Genomic DNA, 22539 nt, shown 5'->3' on the forward strand with positions numbered 1-22539 from the left:
AGGATCCCCCGGCACAAGTCGATTTTACAACCGCTGGCAGTCAACAAATCCAACCCTATTAAACATGGGTCGCACACCTCCGCCACCCAAACATCTATCTCCCTCCTTACCGACCCTAACTTGAGGGTCACAGAACCACGCCCTATGATCGGGGCCGTTACCCCGGTAGCAAGTTGCAAACTATAATTTTGCAGGCGCTGGATCTTATCCCAGCCACCTGCGCTCGAATCAAGGACCACAGGGCTGGTGATCGTGGCGCTAGCTCCTGTGTCCACTACGGCGTCTACCCCCACGCCGGCAATTTTGCATCTGATTGTCAGGCTACCGGTTCCAATTTGGCCACAATAAATGACCTGTCGCGTCAATGAGGGCTCTCCTCCATCCTCTTCTGCCGAACACCGCCCTACGTGCCCGACACCTTCTAGTTTCCCGGGGTCTGGCGGGGGGGTGTCTGGGGTCGGCTAACCCGCTCCCCCCTGGGCGGAGTTGAGGACCTCAACCGCCGGGGATCATCCCGGCGCGTGGCTCGACAGTGCCGCGCCAGGTGACCCAGACGGTTGCAAGTATAGCACCTCACCTGATAAGGTGCTTGTCTCCGGAATTCCAAATTCCCCCCCCTGTAGGTCCGAATTGGATAACCCGCTCGTGGTCCACCGCGGGCCACCTCCGGGGCCGCCTGCCATGGTCCAGGTCCCGCCAGGCGCTGGTCCACCAGCCTCCGGAACATGCCCGGACAGGACTCACGTCGGGGGCGGGCCCCCTAAGGGGTCCGCCCTCCATCGGGGTTCCCACCTGGCGGACCGCCATTGCGAGACGCTCGCCCCCCCGGGCCAGGGGCCTCGCTGCTTCCCAACGGGCCGCAGCATCAGCCGCCTGGCTCAGAGTCTGCGGGCGCCACATGGCGAGCTGTTGCCGGAGCTCAATATCCGGGAGGGCCTGGATAAAATGGTCCAGCGCCAGGCTTTCCCGGGAATCCGCTGCCATGCTAGCATGTGCGATCCCCACTGCGCGGCGAATGTCGTGGGCAAGTTCCCCGATGGCTTCCTGGGGCTTGCGTTTTCGCAGCGCGAGCTGAGCTTTAACAAGCTCGCTCTGCTGTTCAATGCCGAATCGATTAATTAGGGCGTCGCGGAGGGCTAGCAGGGTGAGAGCACCCGCTGGTAATGGCGTCAGCACCTCCGCCGCCGCGCCGCGCAATGCGGCCACCAGGTGTACTCCACCTTCGTCCTCACCCCAACCGTTGCCCTTACACACACAGTCAAACTGCGCCAGGTACGCGCGTAGATCACTCTTGCCGTCATACGGCGCGAGTGGGACCTTGTGGGACCACCTCGTATGCGAGTCGTTGCCCGCCTGCCGGACCCAGTGCGTCGCCCCTTGCGGGGTCAGCGCGGGGCCGAACCGGCCGGGCCCCCACAGTACATTACCCCCAAGGGGCTCTCGTGCCTTCCCGGTCCCTCCAACAACTACCCCCGTTGGTGTCGATGCATGGGTCACACTTCCGCAACCCGCTACCCATTCCATACCACCACAACCTTGCTCACCCACACCTCGCACCTCTCGTTCCATACCCTCCGGACCAGCCATACACCTCACTCTTGGCCTCTCACGAACATCCGGGTCTATCTCGACCCCCAAGCTTATTAAATCACCTGGCGCATCATACGCACGACCATATTGGTCACCACTTACACCGGGTCCTCTTTCTCTTCGCTTCTCCTCCATCACCTGCGAATCCCTCATCCGGTTAATGAGCACATCATCACGATCCGAACACAGACTTTGGACCAATTCTTTTACTTCCTCCTTTATCTCTTTCTTATCCTCTCTCTGTCGCTTCTTAATTTCGCTCACCCCTTCTTCCACTTCTTCTAATTTCTGCTTCACCTCCTTCATCTCCTCGTGCGCCCCTTTAAGTTCTTCCTCTAACTCCACTTTATTTTTTTCTATGTGCTCCCGCACCTCCCGCTCTTTAACCTCCATCACCTCTACCACCTTGTTCATTTTCCTCGTCAGGTCCTCATGTACCATCTGACACTCTTTTTTAATTACCCCTACGTCCTTTTTCATCTCCTTCTGTGTCGATTTTAACCCCTCTATTACCGCTGTGTTCTTCTTTACCTGTTCCCCCAACACCTTTTGTCCCACTGTCAGTTGTTCTACTCCCAGCGTCAACTCCTCTATCCCACCTTGCAATTTTACAGTCCCCTTTCTCACCTCCTTCTCCATGCGCTCCTTACAGTGCCTCACCTCCTCGCGCACTCCTCCGACCTCCTCACTCACTCCTCTTCTGATCTCCTCTCCCATCACTTGCATCTCCTTCCCAGATGCCACCCTCATCTGCTCCATTTCCTCCCTGTGAGCATCCAGTTTAGTTTCTACCCCCATTCTAACCCCCTCTATCTGCTGCCCCATTTGTTGAACTTCCCTTTCCGCTTGGTCCCTCATGTCCCTCAATTTGCCTTCCATACTGTTTTCTAACCCCTTTAACCCATTTTTCACTCCCTCTATCTGATTCTCCTGGGCAGCCATTCTATTTTCCATCCCCATTAACCCATGTTTCACCCCTTCTATCCCATTGTCTAACCCCTCTAATTTCTTGTCTAATCCCTCACCGGTACCCCTCGCTTCGTCCCTCATTACCCCCATTTGGTTTCCCATTACCCCCAATTGCTCATTCTGAGCCTCCATCCGGTTCCCCATTACCCCCATTTTTGCTTCTAGCCTCTCCATAAGGGCCCCCATTTGTAACATAAAAAGGTTTGAATCCACCAGTGGCGCTACCACGGTCGCGGGCGCGGTCGCCATGGCCATGTGCGAGGCGCCATTTTGCGCGCCCGTAACCTCGTGCGCGACGACGCCATTTTGCGACCCTGCTACCCTCACTGCTTCGCTCTCCTCATGTCCCTCAATTTGGTCCTGGATCGACCCTGCCTCTCTCTCCTCTACCGGAACCCAGCCGTCTTGGTCTGCCATAGCGCGACTTTCAAAATTCGGGTTTTTATTTTTTTTGTAAAACACAATCAAATTTCGCCGTTATAATTTCGAGCGCGTGAAACGCGCTCCGGGACCGATCCCACTTCCCGACACCAATTGTTATGGACACGACTTAGATGTTATGATGGGCCGAGCGGAATGGCCGCCGTGTTCGCACAAGTTACCCGATTACACTCGAACGTTGGCCGAATCGCGCTATGCTAAATCAATGAAGGAAAGGACACAACGGCTGGGTTAAATGACACGACACCAGGGGTACAGTTCTCAAGACCTCCGGAGGAGGATATAATATGGGTTATGCAGAACGTTTAGATTACACGGCACAGAGGTACAGCACAGAAAGATGGGCACTTATACACGGTCTTATCTTATTCCTGACAGACCACAGACAAACGGGACAAGACTGACTCACACAGGGATTGATGGCAGGGGAGGGCAGGCAGTCGATGGCTCAAGGTGCACCTTGGCTCAGGGGCAGAATCGACTCGGTCCGGTCCAGAGATGCGGGAGGTATCTCTCAGCGCTAGGAGGTGGCGTCCTTTCTTCTTCGTAGCTGAAGCGCATCTGACGTCACCTCCGTCTTCCTGCGCATGTCCCGCGGGGAGTGACACGCCCTCGGCTCGTTAGCTCCGCCCCAGATGGAATCGGTCCGCCGCTTCTTATTGGGTGTGGGGGGTTACCGGGCTCCGCCCTTGACGAGGAGCTGACAGTGAGCCCCTGCGTGGTAACCCCGTCGGAGCACATGGTCAATGGCGGCTAACCAAGCCGGAGTGAGGACGCGCACTCCTCGCGCCGCTGTTGTTGTTGTTGGTGTTGTTGTTTCATGAGGAAGAGATGCGGGGAGGTATTGGGAGGTCCTAAACTAACTACTGGTGCCATACAATCACATTCTGGTGCAACGAAGAGTCAGAATTAATGGAAACGAGTCCTTAACTGACATAGACTAAGAATAACTAGCAAGATGTCCTATAGTTGTCTACGTGAGATGCGGTGAACCTGGGCACGACATTTAATGGGGGAAAAAGGGGAAGGTCGGGGCTACAGAGTGTTGTTTACAGACAATGGGACTAGGGAATGGGGGATTGGGGATAGTTGGGGAGTATTGGGGAAATAGGGGAATATTTACAAGCGGATATGGATGGAGGCCAAATCCCATATCCGCAACAATATATATATATATATATATATATATATATATATATATATATATATATATATATATATCTATATATATATATATATATATATATATATATATATATATATATATATATATACATATATATATATATATATATATACATTATATACATATATAAATATATATATATACATATATATATATATATACATATATAAATATATATATATACATATATATATATATATACATATATATATATATATATATACACATATGCACATATATATATATATATATATATATATATATATATATATATATATATATATATATATATATATATATATATATATATATATATATACATATATAAAAAAAAATATATAAAAATATATATATATACATATATATATATATACATATATACATATACATACATATATATATATATATATATATTGTTACGGACCGCGGATTGGATGTTATTTACCGAGCGGAGGTAACCGCGGCCGAACAGTTGTTCCCCGTTTCTTCCCGACTCACCCGATTCACCCAGACGTTGGCCAAATCGCGCTATGCCAAATCAATGATAGAGAGGACACGACGACTGGGAAAGAGGAAACGACGCAAGGGGGGTACAGTTCTCAAGACCTCCGGAGGAGGGTATAATTACAGTGGTGGAGAAAAGGGGTAGATTACAAGGCAGAGTGATGTAAAGACACAGAAGAGATGGGCACTTAAATACAGTCTTATCTATGCCCAGACAGACCACGGACAAACGGACAAGGTAGACTTACACAGGGATTGATGGCAGGAATGGACAGGTAGGTCGATGGCACAAGGTGCACCTTGGCTCGGGGACAGGATAAAGCACGGTTCCAAGATGCAGGGACGTCTCACAGCGCTCGGAGGTGGTCTTGCTTGCTCCAAGCTCGGCGCGCATCTCTGACGTCACCTCTCTCTCACTGCGCATGCTCAGCGGGGAGTGACACGCCTTCGGCTGGTTGGGTCCACCCCAACTGGGGCCGGTCCGCCGCTTCCATTGGGTGCGGGGGTTACCGGGCTCCGCCCTTGACAAGGAGCCGACAGGGAGCCCCTGTTTGGTAACCCCGTCGAGCACATGTCCGATGGCGGCTCGTTGGGAAGGCCTGGTGTCCTCCCACCACTCCTACCAAGCCGGAGTGAGGACGCGCACTCCCTGCGCTCGTTGTTGTTGTTGTTGTTGTTGTTGAAGAGAACTGTGAGGAAGAGCTGCAGGGAGGTATTGGGAGGTCTTAAACTTCCTAACGGTGCCATACAATCACATTCTGGTGCAACGAAGGGTCAGAATTAATGGAAACGAATCCTTAACTGACATAGACTAAGAATAACTAGCAAGATGTCCTATCGTTGTCGACATGAGATGCGGTGGACCTGGATGCGACATTTAATGGGGGAAATAGGGGGAGGTCGGGTCTACAGTGTGTTGTTTACAGAAAATGGGACTAGGGAATGGGGGATTGGGGAGAGTTGGGAAGTATTGAGGAAATAGGGGAATATTTACAAGCGGATATGGATGGATGCAAATCCCATATCCGCAACACGGCACCCTTCTCGACCTCGGGGCATCCCGACCCGATAGATTTTTACCTACTTTAGTGTGGCACTCAGATGTAGTTCCCTCTACTATTAACTCAACCCTGAGTGCGACAGTTTTACAGATGTTCACAAATGAGTAAATATGTCCCCCTGTGACGTTGCACCCTTCTCCTAACAGAAACACACCCACAGGATAACCGAATCACGGAAAGCATCCTCAAACTAAACATACAGCCGGTAGGGAGCATCATTTATACAAGACTACACTGACATTTACACTATGATCCAGGACCTGTTCTTTGAGGAACACATGCAGATGTTATGCATAGGGAGAGCACGCATGCCAGCATCGATACACCAACCCACGAGTGCCCTGTGGCCCTACGGCCTTTAATAATGTGCAGAGCACCCCTTCCAAGCACCAAAAGCACCACCCCATTATGCACAGTCAGCACCATCCGGTGCACCAATAAAGTGTTCAATAAAAATGCACAATCAAGTGTCCATGGTCACCGGTGGTGTCGCAGCCGGCCGATGTTCTGCCGCTGGTCTTGCCTTCATGGAGTGCACTTGGCCTTCTGGCTTCTTTAGAAATAAAGAAAGGCGCCAACCGCGTCCATTTCTTCATTGTGGCCATCAGGGGCCAACTAAAAGTGGTTCACCTGTATGGCATAGGTGCCACGTTGACCCAGAGGTCCATCAACGGGTGGTGCTTGACCGCAAAAGAACTGCGGTCCATTGTGGGCGGCCACAAAAATTGCGGTCCATATGGTGTACCGATCCAGGCAGCAAGCAGCGGAAGTACAGGCCCACAACTGCGGAGCCAGCACCTCTCTTTCCCCTCTCTCTGCCCCAAAGCCAGATCCTCGGAGGTGGGAGACAAAAGAAGACAGGTGAGTAAAGTGGTAAGGGTGCAAAAGTGCACGCAATATAAGGTAATGCACACTGGGGGCACATGGGAACCAGGTGAGACAGGTACGTTCCTACCGTACGCGCCCCCCAGACCCCCCCCCCCCCCCACCAGGTAACCTACATTGCCCCTCCCTTACCCCTTACTGTATCCACAAAACACAACCCTACCCATAAACATCTACTTTACACATCAACAAACGTCCCTACTGTCTTCCCCGTTCCTCCCAAAAACCAAATTCGTCTTCTCTCCCCCCTAACCAATCAAATTTGCCATTTCCAACTCTCATCAAAATTTGCCATCTCCAACTCAACATCAAAATTTGCCATCACCAATTCATCATCAGTCCCTCCTAAGGAGGGAGAGATGGAATCACCCCAATGTCTCATCCACGTCGTGATGCGTCTCACAAATCCAAACAGCAATTCTCATCTCCTGCAACACAAAACAAAGAAAACACAGATGTGGAGTCATCATCATCACCTCAGATAAGTGGCTGCGTATGGTGCGACAGGTTCATCAATCCTAACTATTTCCTAAATGACTTTAACAACTTTACATTACCCGGGGTCTTTCTCCTGCCAAACCATTGGCCCTGGGTACTCTATGTGGTTCGAAGAACCAAAATCCCATTGACCATCTGTGGTGCACACCATCAATTTGGGTCTCACTCCCCGATTCAACACTCGGTGCTCCCGCACAATTTCGGTGGCTGGGTCGTGTGACGCTCCCAGCTGGTCCGCCCACCTGCACACCTCCACCACTGTTGTTGCCTTCCGAGCTCACCTGCTCCTCACCCTAACCTAACTAACTGGGGAAGGCCCTCTCGCACTCTCACCCCCTCGGTGCCCTCTCTGGCACGGGCTGCCCGATCCACACCCGGGATCCTCAGGCACCCACTGACACTAACGGCTCCCAGAGCCCACCTGCGGCCTCACCTGGCCGACATCTAACAGTGGCGGAGTGCCCAACCATTCACACTCATACTAACAGGCCACACGACCAGCCAATTTCACCACACCAATGCACCCATCCACAATACCATTCTGCAACCGCACCACAAATGCCAATATCCAACCACAATTTACCTATACCTTCTAACTACTCTTTAAACTACCCTCCCCGGGTACTCGTGAAAAGGGCCCACTCTTCCCCCATCCACACCTTCGCACCACGCACACCACTCCGTACCACTTACTCCAACTCTCTCCACACCACTCATTCTCTGCTCCATATATTCCACACACCTGTACTTGCACACCTGTGCTCTCATACTTGGTGCCGCCTGCACCCTTCTCTCCCCCAAGCACATTCGCGCTGATCCACAACACTCACTACTCACCATGACACTCATCCGCAATGCTCTCTCATTCATCACTTGTACACTCACACACACCTCGGAGTATTGCCTCACCGATGCCTCATTTGAAGCTGCTCACCAGCACTTCCATTCATACTGCATCATCTGCTCTGTCTACTCCCTTCTAAAACTCGCGCTCCTCCGTCTTCCCTTACACTCAGCGCTCCCACGTCATTATCAAACACTAAGCTACTACGTCCCCACTACAGGTACCAAGTCTCTTACTTAAATCTTGTCACCTATAGTCACCTCTAGTCCCTATCAATATAACCAAGCCCTCCCTGGCTCGGTTGTCATAGCCACCCCATAAACTATAGCGCATTTGCCCCCATCATGGGAAGGGTGGCAGGGATGCCACCCTTACCGACCGTCATACGGCGCGAGTGGGACCTTGTGGGACCACCTCGTATGTGAGTCGTTGCCCGCCTGCCGGACCCCGTGCGTCGCCCCTTGCCGGGTCAGCGCGGGGCCGAACCGGCCGGGCCCCCACAGTACATTACTCCCAAGGGGCTCCCGTGCCTCCCCTGTCCCTCTAAAAACTACCCCTGTTGGTGTCGATGCATGGGTCACGCTTCCGCAACCCGCTACCCATTCCATACCACCACAACCTTGCTCACTCACACCTCGCACCTCTCCCATCACCGGACCCTCTCGCTCGCACCCTCGTTCCATACACTGCGGACCAGCCATACACCTCACTCTTGGCCTCTCACGAACATCCGGGTCCATCTCGACCCCCAAGCTTATTAAATCACCTGGCGCATCATACGCATGACCATATTGGTCACCACTTACACCGGGTCCTCTTTCACTTCGCTTCTCCTCCATCACCTGCGAATTCCTCATCCGGTTAATGAGCACATCATCACGATCCGAACACAGACTTTGGACCAATTCTTTTACTTCCTCTTTTATCTCTTTCTTATCCTCTCTCCGTCGCTTCTTAATTTCGCTCACCCCTTCTTCCACTTCTTCTAATTTCTGCTTCACCTCCTTCATCTCCTCGTGCGCCCCCTTAAGTTCTTCCTCTAACTCCACCTTATTTTTTTCTATGTGCTCCCGCACCTCCCGCTCTTTACCCTCCATCACCTCTACCACCTTGTTCATTTTCCTCGTCAGGTCCTCATGTACCGTCTGACACTCTTTTTTAATTACCCCTACGTCCTTTTTCATCTCCTTCTGTGTCGATTTTAAACCCTCTATTACCGCTGTGTTCTTCTTTACCTGGTCCCCCAACTCCTTTTGTCCCACTGTCAGCTGTTCTACTCCCAGCGTCAACTCCTCTATACCACCTTGCAATTTTACAGTCCCCTTTCTCACCTCCTTCTCCATGCGCTCCTCACAGTGCCTCACCTCCTCGCGCACTCCTCCGACCTCCTCACTCACACCTCTTCTGATCTCCCCTCCCATCACTTGCATCTCCTGCCCAGATGCCACCCTCATCTGCTCCATTTCCTCCCTGTGAGCATCCAATTTAGTTTCTACCCCCATTCTGACCCCCTCTATCTGCTGCCCCATTTGTTTAACTTCCCTTTCCGCTTGGTCCCTCATGTCCCTCAATTTGCCTTCCATACTGTTTTCTAACCCCTCTAACCCCTTTTTCATCCCTTCCATTTGATTCTCTTGAGCGGCCATTCTGTTTTCTACCCCCGTTAACCCCTCCTGTATTTCCCCTAATCTATTGTCTAATCCCTCAAATTTGTTTCCTAAATCCCTCTATTCTACTCCCTAACCCTCCGATCTGGGCCCCCATGTCCTCCCTCAATTTCTCGCTATTGGACCCCATGTCCTCCCTCAATTTCTCGCTATTCTGGGCCAACAGGGCCCCTATTTGCGCCATGAGGACTTGCATGTCCATCGGCGGCACGGGTACAGCTACCGCAATCCCCTGCGCAGCGCCGACCTGTTGTTCGCGCTCCTCTTCCCCATGCCTAGCGCCACCATTTTGCGAACCTGCCGCCCTCACTGCTTCGCTCTCCTCATGTCCCTCAATTTGGTCCTGGATCGACCCTGCCTCACTCTCCTCTAACGGAACCCAGCCGTCTTGATCTCCCATAGCGCGACTTTCAAAATTCGGGTTTTTGTAAAACAAAAGCAATTTCGGTACTTTGTAATTTTGACCAAATTTTGTCTAGCTGTTTTTAAAAATTTGGTTCGGGCCTCGTATCTCACTCCCCGACACCAATTGTTACGGACCACGGATTGGATGTTATTTACCGAGCGGAGGTAACCGCGGCCGAACAGTTGTTCCCCGTTTCTTCCCGACTCACCCGATTCACCCAGACGTTGGCCAAATCGCGCTATGCCAAATCAATGATAGAAAGGACACGACGACTGGGAAAGAGGAAACGACGCAAGGGGGGTACAGTTCTCAAGACCTCCGGAGGAGGGTATAATTACAGTGGTGGAGAAAAGGGGTAGATTACAAGGCAGAGTGAGGTAAAGACACAGAAGAGATGGGCACTTAAATACAGTCTTATCTATGCCCAGACAGATCACGGACAAACGGACAAGGTAGACTTACACAGGGATTGATGGCAGGAATGGACAGGTAGGTCGATGGCACAAGGTGCACCTTGGCTCGGGGACAGGATAAAGCACGGTTCCAAGATGCAGGGAGGTCTCACAGCGCTCGGAGGTGGTCTTGCTTGCTCCAAGCTCGGCGCGCATCTCTGACGTCACCTCTCAGCTCTCTCTCACTGCGCAATGCGCATGCTCAGTGGGGAGTGACACGCCCTCGGCTGGTTGGTTCCGCCCCAACTGGGGCCGGTCTGCCGCTTCCATTGGGTGCGGGGGTTACCGGGCTCCGCCCTTGACGAGGAGCCGACAGGGAGCCCCTGTTTGGTAACCCCGTCGAGCACATGTCTGATGGCGGCTCTTTGGGAAGGCCTGGTGTCCTCCCACCACTCCTACCAAGCCGGAGTGAGGACGCGCACTCCCTGCGCTCGTTGTTGTTGTTGTTGTTGAAGAGAACTGTGAGGAAGAGCTGCAGGGAGGTATTGGGAGGTCCTAAACTTCCTAACGGTGCCATACAATCACATTCTGGTGCAACGAAGGGTCAGAATTAATGGAAACGAATCCTTAACTGACATAGACTAAGAATAACTAGCAAGATGTCCTATCGTTGTCGACATGAGATGCGGTGGACCTGGATGCGACATTTAATGGGGGAAATAGGGGGAGGTCGGGTCTACAGAAAATGGGACTAGGGAATGGGGGATTGGGGAGAGTTGGGAAGTATTGAGGAAATAGGGGAATATTTACAAGCGGATATGGATGGATGCAAATCCCATATCCGCAACAATATATACATGTATAAAAAAATATATATAAAAAAAAAAATATATACATATATATATATATATATACATATATATATATATATATACATATATACATATACATACATATACATATATATACATATATATACATACACACACACACAATTTTTAAAACCTTCTCAAAGTCACTATGTTTTCACACATTTATTCTGTCCACGATAGATGGATTTACAAAAACACTTTAAGGAAATCTGAGCTCAGGATTTATAGTGCAGACGAGCAGGCGACACTTCGTTTTCTAACCAGCAATTTGACACTCACATGATCTCCCCATAAAAGTTAATTTTGGTTCCTTTGAACTGGGATATGGGTGTCCGATATAACTATTCCACTGTCGGAGGATGCAGTACTTCCCATTTGGCAGTTCAAAGCTTCTGGATTACTGCCACTATCTCTCCCCCTCCCCTTACACCCCGCCGCCATCCTCATCATGATGAATGGTCAGGAGAATGACACTGCTGGCCAAAAGGCTAAGGGAATTTGAACAAAACAAACATCATACTGTATCCTCCCATCGTGCATATGGGGAGAAGTATGACAAAGATTCAGTACAATATGAAAAACTATACAAAGAAAAGAAAAATAAGAAAAGATGATTTGGTCTCGTGATCTTGCATCACATCCACATTTCAGCACTGCTGCATAATGCAGGCCATGCTCCTGAAACATTTACACAGCCCATGAGAAGCTACCACAAAGAGATGGGCACAATTGATGGTCTAGTTGTACCATACGAGAGGTCGTAGGTTGAAATCCAGTTGAAAACAACATTGCTAAGAATCTGGATTCGAAGCTTATGGAAACCCAAGCTTGGATTGTCAGGAAAAATGCAGCCAACCAAATTCATGACGTTAAAGGGTCGAGGCTAATCTGCCTGCACCACCTGATCCAATCTACTTGTGTTTCCAGTCCAAGTGTTTATCCCTCGAGGATAATCCGAGATGGGCAACAAAGTGCTACCGATGAAAAAGTAACACTGCCTTCCCCCCCCCAAATATCCCATACTGAATATAAAAGTAAATGCATCGGGTTGAGCATGTGGTGGACGTTTAACTTCATATTCATAAAGCAGGCAGAAGGATGAAAACTGATGTTGACTAGTAATCACATTGTAACGTCTAGGTAACTTTGTACCTGTCGATCTCGGTACAGCGTATTGTGTGAGATGTTTTGTATGAGGTCCTTAAATTAAGTCAACTGTCCTTATTTTTATTTTGTTTTTCTCTCTCCCCTGCCCCCAGCCAGAAAACATCGTATGTGTAAACCGTCATGGAAAGCAAGTCAAGATCATAGACTTTGGCTTGGCTCGAAGGTAAATTATTCAAACTAGCAACGGTACCCGCCCTACGGGCGGGGCTTCAATTGGGAGACCCAAATGAAAAGGCAAAATATCAGAAATTGAAGGCTTTTTTATTTTAAACAATTTATATAAACATCCGTTAAATCATATCACACGCAAGTCATCAAAATCTAAACAGTATTTGTAGAATTTCAATAAAATCACATCACTGTTCATATCGGTAAATATTATTCCATCGTGTTTGGAAAAACTGAAAATTGGAAAAATTGGGAAAAAAAAAATTGGAAAAACAATATCGCCTATTTTACTCCAGGGGGTCCCAGGATTACCCACCCAAAATTTCGTTGCGATCGGTTCAGCTGTTTTTGCGGTATCTGGGAACAGACGGACGGACAATTGGTGAATTATAGGAAGATGTAAAACTCTTGCAAAATCACCTCATCAGCACACCTAAATCCTTGCATACAATACTCGATTCCAACTATCTGAGGCTTGTGAAGTGACTTAGTATAAGCATACGAGTATAAGCAAAAACAGGAGGGGTGGAGGAATTTTGGAAGGGTCGAGATAAAGAAGAACAAGAGGACAAAAGCAGCAAGTCTTGGGCATGAGAGCTGTTAGTGGTGGTAGGGAGGGGTTTATACACACATTCTGCTATTTTTACCAATAAATATAAATAATTGGCACAGGATTATAATCTCACTGCATCAAAAATCGGGTACAACTTGTGCTTTGGACAGCATAAACATTCTTTGCAATGTCCGGCAAGAGCATGACTTGCAATGTCCGATTACGAGTTGCAATGTCCGGCAAAAAAATACCCCGACAATATATGAATGGCAATCGCACCAATGTACCCCTGTAGGGTTTACATAATCCATGAATGGTTAATTTCTTCTCGAGAAGTCGTGTTTTGCACATTCAGTCCAAGATTAACAACTTTTAGTTCTTGCGACTCCTGAGGGCTGAGATACAGTGAATGCACTTTTGTTATCTCAACACCTGTATTGCAGTGTATGGTCAGGTGAGTTTGCAGGTGAGTTTCATCTTTAAGTTTCAAAACGACTTTACTTGAGCTTTTAGAGTCCTGCTTCTTCACCGCTTATAAAAGGAAAGGAGATGATCACTCCAAGTCCATATCCCACCTTGACAGGGAAATTAAAATGCCACAATAGCTCTGATGTAACTACCTGTTACTCAATATAGCAAGTAATAAAAGCATCAATCAAGACTGTAACCGTATTAGAATCCAACATCAACTTTGCTCCTTGGATCATCGCGCATAACGAGCGGCGTTCAAAATGCTCTGTGGATGAGATACTCAATATAATTCAAGTATCGCCAGCGGTTTAAAAAAAAACAACGATATATTCAATAAGCATTTCCTCTATATATAATATTGGTAAGGAAATATATTTTATTAACAAGCATTACGCCTAGGTCCCCCGTCGGTGAAGTGATGCGAGTTGACAAAGTGGACGACGCAAGGCGGCCATCTTGGATTTTGACGTGGCGACCCAATTTTCAATAGCGTTCTTCCTTATGCGTAGATACACCCACACACCAGATTAGAAGTTAGTAGTTCGTTTATTTTTCAAGATATTCCGCTCACAAGGTACAGACATACATGGCGGCGGCCATCTTGGATTTTGACGGGGCGACCTGATTTTCAATAGGGTTCTCCCTTATGTGTAGATACACCCACACACCAGATTAGAAGTTAGTAGTTCATTTATTTTTCAAGATATTCCGCTCACAAGTTTCAGACATACATGGCGGCGGCCATCTTGGATTTTGACGGGGCGACCTGATTTTCTATAGGGTTCTTCCATATGCCTAGTTGCTAGTTGCTAGTTGCTTCCATATGCACGCACGTCCGCACGCACGCACGGACGGACGGACGCACACACACACGGACGGAGGGGAAAACCATAGTCCCCCTTTCGCTCCGCGGTGCGACGGGGGACAATAATGGGGATGATACAGTGCAATTGTGTACTTTGACGAGGAAAATTGAAAAGTAACAAGTTGGTGTTTTTTCGACATTTTGTATTTTTTCAATACCTTTTTTGAACACCCCACATATTGAGGAATACTTTTGAAACATGCTTCTCCTAAAGGTTGATGGATTTTAACAATTCTTTGAACATTTTCATGAGCCTTGACATATGCATTACTTGATACCCTCTGCCACCACTGTTACTCAATATAGCAAGTAATAAAAGCATCAATAAAAGCATCACCAGGTGGTACACATTTACATAGAGAATATTAACCCGGTGTAACATTGAATGGCGTCCATGTATTAATGCATTTTCATGTATTCGTGTTTTTGGGGAATGTTTTGGGTCTAAATATTTTTGTGCCCAGGGCCACAAGAAATGTTAATATGCCTCGAGCAGTCTTAAAAATACATCATAATCATACACCCTTGGACCTTTACCTGTTAATATCTTATGAACAGGTTCAAGCCCCGTGAAAAACTGAAAGTAATCTTTGGCACAGCGGAATTCCTGGCACCAGAAGTGGTGAACTATGAGTTCGTATCATTTCCAACTGACATGTGGAGTGTTGGGATCATCACCTACATGCTGTAAGTCCCACATCACTCTGTTTCCACTGCTTCACAGTAACCTCACCGATTCGATCTTTGTTCAAAATGATGTGATTGGCCTGCATTGCCTGTTCATTTTCGGACATTACTGGTGGAAAGATGCTCACCAGTGAACTGTGTCAGACTGGGTTTCATTTCAAATACATATATTTACCAATGAGATTTGGCCTGGCAGGATAGCTATGAGCTCTGCATACTCACCTTTGAGTTATCTAACTTGGTTTCAAATCTCAGCTCAGCTATAAACTGCCATGCTGGTGTTTCTCAGGCAGGGTGAGGCATCAATGTCTGTGCCGTCTCTCGGATAGATGGTAAACTGGGCATCCCACTTGCCAGCATTAGTTAGTGGAAGCTAAATGCCCTTTGTGAAGAGTAGATGAGTTATCACTGGCAGCATTATTAGTCCATGGGCCAGACGAGATGTCAGTACCACCTCGGGGGGTAAAACTTAAATGGTGCCAAATTATTTGTACCACACCTAGAAGTAAGAAAATATGTGATAACCTTCTCAAACTGAGTAGCTTTATCCCTTTTCCAGAGCATTACCTATTTTGTGTATTAAACGGCATTACATGCCAACTTGCCATTAAAGAGGTTGCGCATGGATTGCCTCATCCATTGATGTGATCAGGAAGCAGACTCAAAGCCGGAATCCCCACAAAGTTTAGGCTCATGGAACGCTTTGCTGAATGCAGCCTGAATAAGAAAATATTCTACAGTATTGGACCTGGCGAAAGACTTACCTGATGGAGAAATCCCATCAGTTTACTATGATTGAAAACGTTGCATTAGCTTCACGATGAAGAGACTTCTTAATGATATCAGCACAAAACAGGAAAATACAAGAGTCTGAAAATAATGCCAGTTCGAGGAAATCATCCAGTCAAGTGATGGTGGGTATATAGCCAATGTTGGCTTGATCAAGGACTTTGACATCACCTCGAGTCAAGATATTGAAGCCTGCCCAGCTGCTGATTGATTGGTCTTCTTCCTCTGATATGCAGGCCATAACCCAGATGGGGCTCTTCCATCTTGCAGGCAGGATAATGACAGAGTCACCGTCAACGCCTTCAGTTTGGGACAGTGTATGTGGGCAGCATTAGTGGTGAGGTACTGATCCTTCTCTTCTTTGTCTTGTCAACAGGAGGCAAAGTTTTAGCTGGCTGCACGTCAACTGCCTTTGCATGGATAGCAATTCCATCGACTCTGCTGGATGTCCCCTCACCACTGCTGGTCTCCTAAAGTCAGTCAATGTTGTCCCAAACTAGGGTAGTGAAATCCCCAGTATGAGTGTTTGCTGGAAGGGCAACATCATATTTTGACACTGAGAGCTTCTGCAGACACAGAGCTGTGTCAATCTCTTCCATCTGGGGCTAGGATGGTGGAAGTAGGATACACTGTGACCAAGTCAGTTGAGCATCTGTATGAGCTCTACATTCCCAGTCAGAGACCTGACTACAAATGGCAGAATGATGTGTAAGACGGGCTTTGTCTTGCCATGAGTGATAGCATATACAGTATAAAGTCTTAATCAAATGAGCCTACAAGCCGTTGAACTCTTTGGGATGCATAACCGTTGTCCTGGGTACCTGTCAGCAAATATCATAGAAAGAGGGTGACAGACTCTGGGATGATGGGTCCACTCTACTCTGCTTCCACTTCCAGTGGTAGCCAGTCCTGGAGGAAATTTTGCATTCTGCCATCTGCTTTCACCTGAAGGGCTGCCTTTGCTCTAACATCTTCTGCAATGAGAGATTTCAATGTCTGCAGCTCTACATTCACCAATTTAAATGTGGGATCAGCAATTTATATCACCTGGAATTTGGGGAAAAGCTCATTCCTGATAAACAGGAACACCTCATTGTGTGAGTGACCGAGTCATGTCAAACTGAGCTTCATCATTATGATCTTCATCCCGTGTCGCACTGCTGGCAGCCTTTTCCTCCCTTGTGTAGGATCCGTAGCACAACCTATGATAGTGCCCTTTTGCTACTACGAGGTCTCTGCTGACAATAGTAAGCAATCTACTATCCATTTCCTCATAGCTGATGATACTGATGCTGGAATCTGCTCGCAGCTCTTGGCAATGTACAAGGAAATTTGTTGTTTTCTGTCTGAAAAGAAACGTTTTAGCTTTCTGACAAAATATACTGCTCCTGCAACACAAATGCCGACCGTCAACAAAATGCTGAATCAACTCACCAGAATGCAATGCTTAGAGATGTCCAAGATATTTGACTGATAATATGGAAACATTCTGAGAACTAAATATGTCCTCAGGGTGAGTACATTAAACAGATGATTGCCACTACTAAGCTACCCCTCAGCAATGGTTATCATACCAAAATATACGCCAGAGACATCGACTAATTAAAAAAATCCTAGTTAGACTTTGCACCCCCCGAGATGGTACCAATAAATGAAATTTCTGGTCCTGGGCCATGGACTACATGAACAAATTCCAAATTCCGACACGCACAGTCGAGTGTTCTGTATCGGAGTGGCGACCCCTCCTGGATTGTAGTCCTTTCCACATAAACTGATTTGGCAGAACTGACACTCTGCATGGAGCATCGTAGATGAATGAGATTCTCTATTTATTATGAAGTATTTCTCATAAAGGATCTTTAAAAGCAGCTTGTTGTTGTGACATGACCTGGCATTATTTGATGTGTTTTTACAAAACGAGGTTGTTGTGTACAACATTCTTCTTAAACATTACAATGGCTTCAACTGTTTTTCATTCAAACATCCGTTGCTTTTTCAGACTAAGCAGCCTGTCTCCATTCCTTGGCGATGATGAACCAGAAACAATGAGCAACATAGCATCAGGCGAGTGGGAATTTGAAGAAAAAGCCTTCAAAAATGTTTCAGAAGAAGCGAAGGATTTTATATCCAGCCTGTTGGAGAAAGAGAAGGCGTAGGTAACACATCACGCTTTAATGTCTCGTTTTGAATACAAATACTGAAACACAAAGCAAAATTGAAATAGGTGTCATTCCAAGAAGCCAGATGAGATAATGTTTTTCATATTGATGGTGAATAAATTATGGGTCAGTGTTCCTTATATATAAATAACAGTTGTGGACTGGTCTATAAAATTGAGAATTAAATTATCTTCCCGGTATTGGCTGCACTACAATCCTACGGAGATGTGGGGGGCTGTAGCTCTGCTAAGCTCATGCCAGATAGGCAGGGCCTGTCTAACTGCTTAGCCAGAAGAGATTTCTTTTTAATTTAAGTTGTTCCTGGATCCCCAAGAACTGTTTTGTCGACCACTGAGGTTAATGTGTGGGAGACATTTAGTGTTGGTCAGGATGCATGTAGCAATAGCTGGTGTGGCACTTGCTTTCTGGTACCCATAACAGTGATGGGCTCTGATCTTGATATACATATGTTGATACGTATCGTTAGGTAGTAGGTTGTACACAGAAACCGCCCAGGGTGATACTACCGTCCTGACTTAGGAGCGTTAAAGTGGTGTCAGGACTGCTGGTCTTACTCACTGTCTCACTCAAACTACAGCTACCGGATTAGCTTTAATCTCTCTCGCAAACAAACACCATACACTTATCATACACTTTTCTTCTCTTTTATTTAAGGCCAGGGCCTGGCCTCGATGAGGGCTATACAGTCCAAGCCCGGAGCCTCCATCATAAAAAAAATGTATATTATGCAGACAACTCCTTTTTGCATCTTCAGATGCATAGGGCTGCGGAGGCGGTTTAGTGGCTATTGGGAACAATCTTGTACAGGTCACCACTCCAACACAGGATACTTGAATGGTTCATTCATCTCAGTAAGCTGGTACTTATTTTTTCCGACCTCAGAAATATGACAGGCTGAGTCAACCCACCTGGTGCTAATTCAATGGCATAACAAGAGCTTGAACTCAGGAATTTGCAATATTAAGCTCGCCACCTTTATCGTTAAGCCATCTCCAGGCTTATATGTATGTGTATGTGCATGTGCATATATATATATATATATATATATATATATATATATATATATATATATATATATATACATACATACATAGAAGAAGTCTGAATAAAAACGTTGCCTCAAACAGGGAATCATGATTGTCATGGGGCCCGCAAGGCTAACCCCCGCTTTAGCAGGGAAAATGGCCTTAAAACGATCATTCATTCATATATTCCAAAAATATATATACTATATACGTATATATATATATATATATATATATATATATATATATATATATATATATATATATATATATATATATATATATATATATACATATATATATACATATATACATATATATATACATATATATATATATATATATATATATATATATATATATATATATATATATATATATATATATATATATATATATATATATATATATATATATATATATATATATATATATATATATATATATATATATATATATATATACTGGCAAAAATACCCGGCGTTGCCGGGTAACAATGAATCGCTTCCTGACGGGAATATGATATATGCAATCTGGGTTCGTCATCTAGAGGGAATTTTAAAAACAGATCGCAAGTACACTGGAGCAGTGGCGTATCGAGGAAAAATGATGCTCAGAGCAAGATGTCAAATTTCCGCCCCTCGTAATTTCCCATGTCTTTGAATGGTGTGTGTGTGTGTGTGTGTGTGTGTGTGTGTGTGTGTGTGTGTGTGTGTGTGTGTGTGTGTGTGTGTGTGTGTGTGTGTGTGTGTGTGTGTGTGTGTCCATGTGTGTGGTTTTTTAAAATATCTAAAGCTCAAAGGTCAAGGCTGCATAAAATCATCAATTTTCATTTTGAATTTTTTTTAAACTATTTTCGTTATTATGAGCATAAGGAGGAAATAGAAGATGTCTGAATACAAACGGACGCGAACGGGCTTTGCATTTTCAGATACTTTCTGGTTTCACAGTTACAACTGGTCCTAACCCCACCCCCCCCCCCCCACCCCCCACTCTCCACCCCTTTATTTCATTTCCGCAAACGGTTAAAAACCACAATGTGATAAGATCCACAAACTCTTACTCCAAACCGATCTTCAAAATTTCAACTTATGGAAGAAGAAGAAGAAGAAGAAGAAGTCTGAATACAGACTGATGCGGACAGGCTTTGCATTTTCAGATGCTTTCTGGTTTAGCAGTTGCAACTGGTCCTACCCCACCACCCCTCCTACACCCTCCCTACACGCTCCCTACACTCCTCCCCCCCCCCCCCCACACTCCACCCCTTAATTTCATTTCCGCACACGGTTAAAAACCACAATGTGATAAGTTCCACAAACTCTTAATCCGAACCAATCTTCAAAATTCCAACTTCAGAATTGACTCTAACAGTAACAACTGTCCTAACTACTAAGAAAGTGTTCTTTGCTAAAAACGTTTCATTAAAAAAACGCATCTCCGAGCAGTTCCCATGGAAGTAAGAATTCAGTTAAAAACGATTATTAAGTTAAATTTAAAAAAAACTAACACCAGAACGATAATCCCAGCCTTGCTTAAATAAATGCATAGATACACTTAGTTATAAAATCGCAAGATATGGTAAATTTTGTCAGATTTCACTCTAGATTTGGAGATTATTTAGTTTACAGCATCCAATCCTCATATGATCCACGATGCGGTAACCCAGGTTGCCCCGTGATTTTTAATCATTTTACATAATTCATTACAATTTTTTTTTTTTTTTTTTAGGATTTTCCTATCACGCGACCCCGGGTTACATTCCCCCTAAAATAGATTAAATAATTATGTAAAATGATTAAAAATCACCGGGCAACCCGGCTTACCGCGTGGTGGATCATATCCAAACCAGATTTTTATGGTATGCTTCAATAATGTAATGATTAATCGATTGTGTTTCCAAGGCAAGGCACGTTTGATTAGGCCGAAACAAAATGGCGGCTTAAGAATCCAGCTAGATGCAGTGGGCTGACCAAGATGGTGGGCCGCCAAATTGGTACACCACCACATCAGGTTTTTTTTTCTTCTTCTGAGTACCTCGTTAATCATATTCAAAAAAGATGTTATAACACACCCAAACACCCAGTTTTCATCCTTGGAATCTGTTGGAGGTCCAGGTGTATGCATGCAAAGTTTGGGGCTGCGAAGTTTCATGGTTTTGGAGTTATGGAGAAGACAGACGGATGGACGGACACTGCCTTTTATTATTATTATATATGACTCCTCAGCACCATCTCGACACACACCCCTGTGTGTGCTACGGAATGAGGGTGTTTTTATGCAAAATCGTAAAATGCTACGGAATTAGGTGTGCAAATCCTGCCACCAACGTCCTTGAGAGAGGACCCAGGATGTTGGTACTCATTTTGCCGACCTCAGAAGGATAATAGGCCGAGTCAACCCCACCTGGTATTTATTCCACAGCTCACCGGGATTCAAACTCAGGACCGTAGGATCCCAAGCCTGCCACCATAACCATTAGGCCAACACCAGGTATATATGTACATCACTGTGCATCAGGATACACATCACAGGGCAACACATCACTGAGCCATCCATTTTGTGACTTAGAGTCATCAGCAGTTCAGCATAGACAGAAACGCGCACCACTGAGGCTCCCGAGCATGCACCATGTGCAATATCAATAGCAGTCAACATATAAATGAACACATCGCCAATAAGCGATGAAACCGGTCCAGTGGCTGAGGGTGTGTGGAGCATTGGAATTCTCATGTATTATATGTTCTACTTGTGAATGCTTTGCAGCTGTAGAGGAACTCAGATGTAGTTTTAAAGAGAAATGAGCTTACCTTATGTAGCTTTTCATGGTTGCTTTATGCAGCTTTATTTATACAAAGTACTGTGCAAAAATTTGGGTTATATTTGCTTTTGTAATGCTACTCTCCATTTAACATTTGTAGGAAGTTAGAAGTGCGCAATATAGGTAGATATTAATTTAAATTTCTGTGAAAGTTAATTTAATATCACAGTTTCCTTTAAGTATATAAAATAAATTATGAAATCGAAAAAGTTTTATTTTTTCTATACATATATATTATCATGTGCTAATAATATTCATTTACTACAAAGAAAATATGCAGGAAGCAGTTTGTAGATTTTTTTACAGTAAATAATAATAAATTAATGAAGTAATCAACACCAGTTATATGAATGTGAATTACAAGAAAACACAAGAAAAGTTGCAAATTAGTGAATATATGATTATTAGTACACTTTGCAAGGCCTGAAAAAACTGGCTCGGTAAAAGACAAAACGCCAGGAAGACCCAGAACAACCTCCCCAAGGCCAGCACTTCAAGTTG

The 22539-nt window shown here is 45.9% G+C and overlaps 1 protein-coding gene across 9 annotated transcripts in view; it reads left to right on the forward strand.

Moving 5' to 3' along the window:
- LOC137434118 (myosin light chain kinase, smooth muscle-like) overlaps positions 1-22539 on the forward strand; it is a 281545-nt gene that overhangs the window by 250167 nt on the left and 8839 nt on the right. For 6 of the 9 annotated variants that reach the window (XM_078785752.1, XM_078785751.1, XM_068126804.2 and 3 more), the window contains exons 8-10: positions 12575-12645; positions 15098-15226; positions 18015-18167. In XM_078785752.1, coding sequence (XP_078641878.1) covers positions 12575-12645; positions 15098-15226; positions 18015-18167 — 353 coding nt within the window. The remainder of the gene's footprint in view (positions 1-12574; positions 12646-15097; positions 15227-18014; positions 18168-22539) is intronic. The other 3 variants (XR_013624750.1, XR_013624749.1, XM_078785753.1) reach the window with 1 other exon arrangement.

The sequence above is a fragment of the Myxine glutinosa genome, chromosome 10, assembly GCF_964187855.1.
Source record: "Myxine glutinosa chromosome 10, kmMyxGlut1.1, whole genome shotgun sequence".
Taxonomy (NCBI): Eukaryota; Metazoa; Chordata; class Myxini; order Myxiniformes; family Myxinidae; genus Myxine; species Myxine glutinosa.